General features: G+C 39.7%; 2 protein-coding genes across 2 annotated transcripts in view; one reads left to right on the top strand and one right to left on the bottom strand.

Moving 5' to 3' along the window:
• The first annotated feature begins 2335 nt into the window (after positions 1-2335).
• On the top strand, positions 2336-6174 carry LOC110031566 (BTB/POZ domain-containing protein At5g48130). Its single transcript, XM_020734815.1, has 5 exons — positions 2336-2563; positions 2638-2710; positions 2794-3960; positions 4055-4705; positions 5479-6174. Exons 1-5 carry the CDS (start codon positions 2469-2471, stop codon positions 6172-6174), a joined length of 2682 nt encoding a protein of 893 aa, XP_020590474.1. The 5' UTR covers positions 2336-2468.
• Positions 4609-10710, bottom strand: part of LOC110031598 (pentatricopeptide repeat-containing protein At5g64320, mitochondrial) — a 25339-nt gene continuing 19237 nt past the window's right edge. The window contains exon 2 of the mRNA XM_020734865.1: positions 4609-4666. The gene's annotated coding sequence lies outside the window, so the exon portion shown is untranslated. The remainder of the gene's footprint in view (positions 4667-10710) is intronic.

Genomic DNA, 10710 nt, shown 5'->3' with positions numbered 1-10710 from the left:
CGAGGGCTCGTGTTCGGCTCGTTCGTTAAGAAACGAACGAACAGTGACTTCACAAATAATTTCGAACACGAGCTTATTTCAAACAGACTAAATTTCAAATAAACCGAACACGAACTCAAGCTCAGTTCGTTTACACCTCTACTGCATGTAAATGCCCTTTTTTATTTATGCAAAAAAAAATCGTGTAGAAATAAAATAAAATAAAAAATGATTAATGACAAGAAATAAAACCAAAACTATTAAATCCTTTCTTAAAATAATATTATAATTATCAAGACTTGTTTAACCTCAACCATTTGGGGTGGATTTATAAATTTTATTTTATATTCATCCCTAACTCACCATCCAAATCATATTTTCTTATACAAATACTTTTACATAACCGCCCTTTAAACTATCATCAATATCTCTATTTTCCTTTTAAATAAAAAGCTCATACAATTTATTTACATATGTTATTCATATACATATTCCATTTTTCATTTTATATAAATCTAAATGATATTTTTGTAAAAAAAATAATAATAATAATTGTTAATAGATAAAACTTCCAATTTTTTTATAATATAAACTATCACACAAAATTATCATTATTTTCTATTATATAAAAAACAAATAATAAAATTTATTTTTTAAATTCGCAAATTAAAAGAGAAATATCACCCTTTTTTCCCAAAAAAAAGACAAAATATATTATCCATAATTTCAATTTGATAATGATATGCATATAAAGTGGCATTTACATTCATAATAGCCAATTCCTATGTATTTAATATTTACATATCTAACTATTCTATGCTAGTAAATTCAAGATTGTAGAGTAATATATTAACGTCTTGGTGTTGTATGAAGATTTAATATACACAGATAAAAGAAAAAAAACTAACATAGAAAGCAACTTGAGTTTTTACATGAAAAACTAAAAGATATAAAAACCGAGAGGTCTAACATTGTTAAAATGATTTCATTTTGTCGATGTCGGTTATAAGACTTCCTATATCGTTGAATAACTGCAAGCAATATACACAAGTAGAGGTTATGGTCGTCATTTTTTTGGGGACATATTACTAAATTTTTTTTTATTATTTGTACAATAAAATTCTTTCATATTTGTAAATAAACATAAGTCTGCACGAACGTTGAAGAGATCCACGACCAAAATATAGAATGGGTGAAAGAATTGACTGACCGATCGTCTATCTTTAGGACCTCAACAAGAGGATTTACCCTACCAGGTCAAATTCGACCGACTGATTCATCCCTTGTCAACTATCACTAAGAAGGCCTTAGTCGAGCCGTTCGGCTGAGTTTAGTCTGTTCGGAAGAAATCAACAGACCAAAAGAGTCCTACCGACGATTATATCTAGCCCGCTTATGCAAAATACAAAAATCACCCCCACTATTCAAATAAAGAAGAGACATAAATGTAGCATGGAATCCACGCTCCCTATGTCTGTAAATAGAGAATCATTTTTGAATAATGGTTACGAGTTGTTACCATTAACTATTTTGCTCTTCTCTATTCCCTCCCCTTTACACGCTCTATCTATTCCTTGGGTGTGTCCAACGAACAGTTTCAGAGTAAACAATATCACATTAAAAATATCATCATTTTAATTTAAAAAAAATGAAATACTCCTATAAAAAAATGTAAGCATATGATATATCATGCATAGGGGTTGAATACTATGTATGCAAATCTTCCATATATGATTAAGTAATTCACTAATTTTATTGATAATTTAAGAAAATGAAAAATATCAAATGAAAAAAAAAAATGAAGCAGGCACGTTGAACTTCCAAATGGACAATATTGTAAATACATGAGATTAATATATTACTAAACATTACAGTTGTATACTGTCGATATTTGAACGACAAACATATCAAATCGCGAGATGAGAAAATCCCGATACGCGGTCCAGTCCTCCCACTTCCCCAAAATACCCCCCCGGAATTCCTGAAGCGTGCCGTCTCCGCCCCTGCAAGATTTTATCAAATAAAAGGGGCATTTACATATATACCACCCCATTCTTATATATATATATATATATATATATATGAATATATTTATATTGGATATTCAATATTATAATCCGATTTTTAATGAACAATGGTTGTTAAAAAAGAAAAGCTGCAGAAATAGGTGGATTATCCTGCCTGCATTGATTGGTTTACAATTGACACGTGTGGCCTTAATTCTTTTTCAATATTACCGCTAAGCAACCATTAAATTAGTATTATTACCATCAGTATTATGTTAGTATTATTATTATTATTGCAAACTGCCCAAAAACAAATATTATAAATCTCCTCTCTCTCTCTCTCTCTCTCTCTCTCTTATGACAACAGCTAATAGATCTCAACGGCTTATAAAACCTCTCCTCCTCCCCCCATTCATCCAATTCTGAGCAAACCAGTTGATTTGTGTTCTACAAAAAGATTAAAACTTGCTCAGAAGGCCAGCAATGGAGCAAACAGGCATAACTGAAAGTCCTCTGACCCCACCTCCTTCCTCAAGCCCCAACCCCAGCGTCTTACTCAGAAGAAGAATTCTCTCATGGTAAATAACTCACAGTTTCTCTTTCCATCTCTAAGATTTTCTCTCTCTAACTGACATGCTTCCAACTGCTTCAGGAGCAAAGAGAACAACAACCAACCAGCTTCAGTTCATGTCCACATCGACGGCAACATCTTTCATCTTCATGAGGTGAGAAAAAAAAAAAAAAAAGAACCTTTCCATCCATCCCTTTCAGCCTTTAAACTCAAATCTTCTACTCTCTCTCTGTGCAGTCCCCCCTTGTTTCAAAGTCTGGTTTTTTCCGAAAGGCATTGCCGGAATCCTTCGAGATCGAGCTCCCCGACAGTTTTCCGGGAGGATCGGAAGCATTCGAGATTGCCATATTGTTCAGCTATGACAGTCCACTCCCTCTCGACCCTTTCAATGTTCTGGCGCTTCGTTCCGCCGCCAGTTTCCTCGAGATGACGGAGGAGTACTTTTCCGGCAACCTCTGCGAGCAGGCAGACCTGTACTTGAACCAAGTTGTGCTGCAGAGCTGGGATGATACCCTCATAGTTCTTCAGAAGTGCCAGATTCTGCCATCATGGGCTGAAGAGCTTCTTTTTGTGAGCCGTTGCATTGAATCCTTGGCATTCATGGCTTGTATGGAGATACTTGATCCCGAAAGAGAACGAGAAGGCCCTCTCCTCAGCTTACAAGTTATGGTTGGTCGTGTCTGGGACTGCGAGAAAGCGAAGGAGATTGCTGGGCAGGATTTATGGGTCAAGGAGCTCACCGCCCTCCCGTTCGAGTTCTTCGATAGGATCATTCAATCTCTGAGAAATCAAGGCATGGAGGAGAAGTATGTTAGCCCCTTAATTGTCTTATATGCTAACAAATGGGTGCTCTCCAAGAAGACGCACAAATACTTGGAGGAGAACGCTGATGAAAACAATGCAATTGATGTTAGTGAGAAAGTTTCATCAATTCTTCAAGGCTTACTTGAGCTTCTTCCATTGGGAGAGAAGACGAGTAAAGTGATTCCGGTAGGCTTTTACCTTGCCATGCTCTCAAGGTCTGTGAGTCTCGGTTTAGAAGGCGAGAGCACGATACGTTTGGAAGAAGAAGTCGCCTCCCTTCTGCATTTTGCTCGCGTGGAAGATTTACTGCTCCCTACCAATGGCGACGACCCGAAAGCCATAGTGAATTCTGCAGAGTTAAAGGTGATGGAGAGAATCTTCTCGCTTCATTTATCATTCAAACAGGAGACATTTTACAGTGGATCTTCTGTCATCAACACGGACTCCATGGTTGCTGCGTTATGGGATCGTTATCTTTCCTATATCGCCGTTGATCCAAAGCTCGACACGAATAGATTCATAAAGCTCATTGAAACAGTGCCAATGGTCGACCGAGAGACTCATGACAATCTATACAAAGCAATCAGTGTTTTCTTACTGGTAACTCCAAAACCAGATAAGTTTAGCTCTGTTTAACTTACATTTGTTCTTCCTACAGAGCTAAAGCAAATCATATACTTCGCTGTAATTTCAGGAACATCAACATATTTCATCTGAAGACAAAGCATCCCTCTGCAAATATTTGAATTGTCCCAAATTGTCACAACCTATATGTGTTCAAGCAGTGCAGAATGAGTTGATGCCGCTACGATTAATCGTACAAGCTCTATCTGTTCAGCAGCTTCACACATATCAAGCCTTCAAAGATTTCTCAGAATCCTTCAGATACACGCAGTTTGGAGATTTCTCAGGAAGCCTTCTAAGCTCCAGATCCCAAGCTCTCTTAAATCAATATATGGGCAAAAACTCGTATCAACAAACGACGGGGGAAGAAGATGATGCTGGAGGAACTCTTTTAGACTCGCTTACGAAAAGCACCGATATGATAGAAAGGCCGGATCTTGCCAAGGCAGAATATGAATCAGCAAGCTTTAGAATCCAGCTTCTTGAAGAAGAACTCATGGCCTTGAAGAAAAGTCTTAAACAGCAGAACGTACTGAAGAAGAGCTCTCGGCAGTCTGGCGCAGACGGGAAGAAGGTTCTGAAGAGAAGGAGCGGTCCTGGCCAAGTTAAGAGCTGCATCGGCTCGATCGGTTGGGGTTCACAGACGAAGCATGTTAACAGATTGGTAAAGGCCTTTCGAAAGCTGAGAATTTTAGGAAGAGGAAAAAGCAAGATAAGGCAGGTGTCCAGTGAAAACTTGAATGAAAATTATGAAATTTGAAGAGCTGGATTAGAAAATAAGATTCAATGTAAGATGATGAAATCATGATTTGTTCTGCAAGCTCCAGTATAAGAAATTAATGGCACAAGAACACTTATAATTTATTCAACCATGTTTTTTTCTTTGTTCTCTTATAATTATACATGAATAAATTGACTTCACATGTAAAATTTTAAATTTCAATGACCTTCCTTTCGAACTATTGAAAGATTTTAAAAATACTAATTATTATATTCCATGTTGGTTATAACTCTATATTTAGAGAGTTATAAACTATATCAGGGATATTGAGAATCTCTATTTATTTCTCTCCTTAAATTAGAGAGATTTTCCGTCTTTTATATTTTGTTATTATTCATTTCATTTTCTACTATATTTTGTTTTTATTGTTTTTCTTACTAGTAAGTCCTGTAATGTGTTAGGTATGGCTCATATCTAGGAAGTTGGAGTTTCTTGGTGAAGAGGTGTGTCTCCTGGTGAAAAGGAGTGTCTCTTGGAATAAAGGGGGTTGGGAGGAGCGTGATTGTAATTTTATCTGAGGGTTTGTATATGTCTATATATATGTGTGACCCTATGGGATGTAAATTGTAACTTCTCTGAAATAGTGAAACCGCTGCTCGCTCCCGAGGACGTAGGCAATTCTTTGCCGAACCTCGTTAAATCTCTGTGTTCTTATTCTGGTTTGTGTCGATTCTTGTTTTATTCCGCTTCAATTTCACAACAATTGGTATCAGAGCCTCCTTCGAGGGGAACAGGAGGAGATCGACGCAGGAAGAAGAAAGAAAGAAGAAGTTCGAGCCGTTTTGAGGTTGTTCCTCGGACGGTTCGGCGTCGCGAGGAGATCGCAGGAGGAATTCTCCTGTGCGCGACAGGGTTGCGAGGAGTTTCGAAACCAGGCAGCGACACCGGAAGGAGTTACCGCCGGAGTTCGGGGCGCAGCATTTGGCTTCTTCGGCAGAGGTGAATCGCGAGAGTCCAGAAAATTCGCGGTTCTGCGGAGGAGTGCGGTTCAACGCATCTTCCACAGGCGACGAGAGGAGTCAGGCAGTTTGGACGGATCACGACCGAGAAGGCTTCACGGCGTTCGCCACAGACAGAGACGAATTCGGGAAGGAGATTCACGAAGGAGGAGGCTTTGCAGAGCAGTTCGAGACGCAGAGGAATTCACCCATTCGCGACAGGCAGATCTCGTTCGCGGGAAGAAGATAAGGCTAGATCGCCCGTGCCGTTCGCAAAGCCTTGTTCGGCAGTTCGTGGGCAGTTCGAGTGAACAGTCGCGGCCTTTGTCAAACCGGTTGGCGAACGAGGCGGAGCGGCGCATCGGGAGTTCGCGGAAAAGAAGGGATCACGGAACAGGCAGAGCAGTTCGCGACAGGAAGCTCCGGACAGTTCGCGCTTCTTCACCAGGGGATTCGCGAATCGCGTTTTAGACAGGCAGCGAGGCAGATCTTTCAGGGAAGATCGGGCCAGATCGTTGATCTTTCGCGGAGGAACGTCGTGCAGTTTCAGAAAATAGAGGAGTTCGACAGGTTCAACAATTAGTGAGAAACAGAGGCTCTCCACCGCGAAACAGGAGCCTTGTTTTGCGAAAAATCTGAGGAATTCGACCAGTTAAATTCGTCGGTTCGTCGCAGGAGATTTTGGGACAGGTGGAGTTCGGCAGGGTGTAGGAGGCGAGCAGGTACAATTATTTCGTGAACAGCAGTTTCGTGGAGGTATTCCTCGAACAGGTGCGAAGGGATTCGTGGCTCGTAGAAACAGCAATTGGCCGAGGTACTGGTACGAACAGGAAAAGTGTTTCGTAGGAAAATTTGATTCACAAATCACAGAAGAATCGCGGGATAGTTGTTGCATTTGACAAGGAAAATTTCAGGTTTCTTTGAATTTATTTGCGGAGTATTTTTTTTTTGTTTTTCAAAGCAAGGAAGGAAAATACGGTGCATGATTAAATTTCAAATAGCAATGTCTGGAGCAAAATTCGAGATAGTTAAGTTCGATGGAACCGGAAACTTCGGATTGTGGCAAACAAGGGTAAAAGATTTGTTGGCACAAGGAATTTTGAAAGCTTTGCGAGCTACGAAACCTAATAATATGGAAGATGAAGATCGAAAAGAATTGCAACTACGAGTGGCACGTACCATACGTTTATGTCTGACAGATAAAATTATGTATCATGTTATGAATCTGAAATCTCAAGGAGAAGTATGAAAGAGATTGAAATCTCAGTTTATATTCAAATCTCTAACAAATAAATTGTATTTGAAGCAAAGACTGTATGGACTGAAAATGCAAACAGACACTGATCTGGCGCAACTTTTGAATGTCTTCAATCAAATAATCACAAGTCTAACACGGCTTGATGTGAGTATTGAGGATGAAGACTAAGCAATGATTATGTTGTGTTTATTGTCTTCCTCCTATGAACATCTGGTGACTACTCTTACATATGAGAAAGAAACAATCAAAATTGATGAGATTATTGCTGCATTGTTGGCTCACAACCAGCGGAAACAAAATGAAGGGGAAAACTCTCATGGTAATTGTTTATATGCTAAGGGTAATCATGATCGTGGAAGGAAGGAGTTCTGGAATGCGAAATTTCAGGTCAAAACCTAAAGACAGAAAGACGATTCATTGCTACAAGTGAAAGGAGTCGAAACATATGAAGAGAGATTGTACAAAGATCAAAAAAGAATTTGATGAGAAACATTATGTATTTTTCAAGTCTGTGAATATGGTGCAGATGAACAATTTAGATTGCAGTAATAGTGATGTACTTTCAGTTACAACAACTCAGTTGAATGATGCATGTATTGTTGATTCAGGATGCTCTTATCACATAACATCTAACAGAGAATGATTTACTTCATACATATTATATGATTCTGGTTCAGTCTATTTGGGTGATGATAAATGTTATAATATTGCTGGTATTGGCAAAGTCAGATCTATGCTGACACTATTAAAACATTATGTGATGTAAGACATATTCCAGATTTGAAGAATAATTTAATTTCCTTGGGCACTTTACACAGAAATTGTTTTCTTCTTAAGACAGATAAAGATAGAGAAACCATCAGAATTGTTAAAGGTGCATTGACTGTGATAAAATGAAAGATTATTGCAGGCCATATCTATAAACTATTGGGGAGTACAGTTATAAGTGAAGTTTACTCTGTTGAATCATATGATGAAAATGCAGCAAATATATTAACCAAGTTAGATACTATCAACAAGTTCTTGCATTGCTTGAACTTGTTGAATATTTGCAATTGTTAGAGCATGGTTGTCCAATCAACTTCGGTGTAATAAACTCCATGATGTATTTCTTTTAAGGGGCTGCATATTCGCCAAGGTGAAGATTTGTTAGGTATGACTCATATACCAAAAATTGGAGTCTCCTGTAATAAAAAGATGTGTCTATTGGAGAAGGCCGTGATTGTAATTTTATCTGAGGGTTTGTATATGTCTATATATATGTGTGACCCTATGGGATGTAAATTGTAACTTCTCTGAAATAGTGAAACCGCTGCTCGCTCCCGAGGACGTAGGCAATTCTTTGCCGAACCTCGTTAAATCTCTGTGTTCTTCTTCTGGTTTGTGTCGATTCTTGTTTTATTCCGCTTCAATTTCACAACATAATGGGTATTTATACCCCTCTTTTCATCAATAAAATCAAATCCTTTCATATATTTTCATGGTATCAGAGTCATACCAATCTTTATCGGTATGACGACTTCTTCTTCATCCTCCCAAGAAATATCATCCGCCTCATCTGCCCCTGCTCCAACCGGAATCGATGGCACTTCCTCCCTCATCACTGGCCACCAACTCAACGGTCAGAACTACCTCTAGTCGTCACAATCTGTCATGATGTTTATCTGCGGCAGAGGCAAGGACGACTATATCACCAGTAATGTCGTCGCTCCGGCCAAAGATGACCCAAAATTCCGAACATGGAATGCAGAAAATCACATGGTCATGTCGTGGTTAATCAATTTCATAACCAACGACATCGATGAAAATTTACTTCTCTGTGACACGGTCAATAGTATTTGGGATGCTGCTCAAGAGACATACTCTCACTCAGATAACACATCCAAGCTCATCGAGATCGAGTCAATCCTCCATGATCTTCGCCAATGTGATCAATCCGTGACTCAGTATTTTAATGCCTTCTCACATTACTGGCAACAGATTGACATGTATGAAGTCCATGCCTGGTCATGCACTCCGAACTCCAACTTATACCGTCAGATCATCGAGCAAAAAAGGATATTCAAATTCTACCAAGGGATATGTTCTCTCTCGTGTATCAAGCTCAAACCACTACCAAGCATTCACGAGGCCTTCTTCGAGGTTTGCCGCGAAGAAAGCCGCTAGAAAGTCATGCTTGGGTCTATCTCCACCTCGCCCAATCTCTCCGTTGACGCATCCGCCCTCGCAGCTCGGGTTTCTCCGCCTCGACACAACGACAACCCATCACACAAAGGTCGTCCCTGGCGCGACCATTGCAGCAATAAAGACACGTGTTGAGTGCTTCATGGAAAGCCAGCCGATTGGAAGCCTCGGTCTGATTGCGCTCCCCGTGCCAACAACGTCGTCGCTGTCGATGACCTTCCTGCATCAGCGTCCAGTCCATTCAGCAAAGAGCAACTAGATTTGCTGCACAAAATGATCGGCAAACCACCTGATTTGGTTGTTCCAAACCCCATCACCGGCCTGCTCGTGTATCAAGATACGTTCTACCATGCCTTGACAATCAATCAAGGATCCCTCGGTCAGTGGATCATCGATTCTGGCGCTTCTCGTCACATGATTGACAATGCCTCCCTTCTCCATGACTATATGTCGTGCGGAGACAACTCCACCATCCGCGTTGTCGATGGCTCTATCTCCAAAGTCACCGATTTTGGCTCCGTGCGCATCACCCAAAACATTCTACTCTGATATGTGCTTCTTGTTCCTACTTTAAGTTGCAATTTAATATCAATCGGAAAGTTGACTAGTGATATGATGTGTATTGCTAAATTTTTCCCTACTATGGTTGAATTTCAGGATGCGGACTCGGGGATGACGATTGGCAATGCTGAGATGTGCTCGGGTCTCTACGTCAACAACGGTACTTCACCACCACGACCTCACTGCGAAAATTTGCTTACCCATCATTCTGTCTCCAATTCTAGTGTCAATAAAGATTCTGAGATCATGTTATGGCATTTTCGTCTCGGTCATCCAAATTTTATGTATCTTACAAAACTATTTCCAAATTTATTTATCAATAAAGATGTCATTTTTTTTCAATGTGAATTTTTTCAACTTGTCAAACACACTAGCACGTCATTTCCACGTGTTGGTTACACCTCTTCTCGACCCTTTGTACTCATTCACAACGATATCTGGGACCCATCCCGTGTTACAACCCTTATTGGGACTCGGTGGTTTGTCTTCTTTATTGCTGATCACACGCGACTAACGTGGCTATTTCTTATGAAAGATAAATTTGAACAATTTTACTAAATGATCCAAACACAATTCCAAACCTCCATCCATGCACTCAAGACTGATAATGCAAAGGAGTACTTCGCTTCCGTCCTCGACTCTTATATATCATCTAAAGGCATCCTCCATTTCAGTTCTTGCGTCGACACCGCTCAACAAAATGAGATCGATGAACGCAAGAATCGCCACCTTCTCGAGGTGGCCCGCTGCCTCATATTTTTTTCTAACATGCCTAAGATTTTTTGGGGTGATGCTGTATCCACTACAGCCTACGTCATCAACAAGATGCCTTCTCGGGTCCTCAAATTTCAAAGTCTAGTCCAACTCCTTCTCAAATCATTTCCCCACACCAAGGTAATTACCCAAAATCTACTTACCAAAGTATTTGGTTGCTCCTTCTTTGTTCACATTTATTCACACAATCACTAGTAAACTTGACCCCAAATCTACTAAATGTATTTTCC

Source organism: Phalaenopsis equestris, unplaced genomic scaffold (genome assembly GCF_001263595.1).
Source record: "Phalaenopsis equestris unplaced genomic scaffold, ASM126359v1 Scaffold000840, whole genome shotgun sequence".
NCBI classification, from domain to species: domain Eukaryota; kingdom Viridiplantae; phylum Streptophyta; class Magnoliopsida; order Asparagales; family Orchidaceae; genus Phalaenopsis; species Phalaenopsis equestris.
This window is presented reverse-complemented; position numbering and strand designations above follow the sequence as displayed.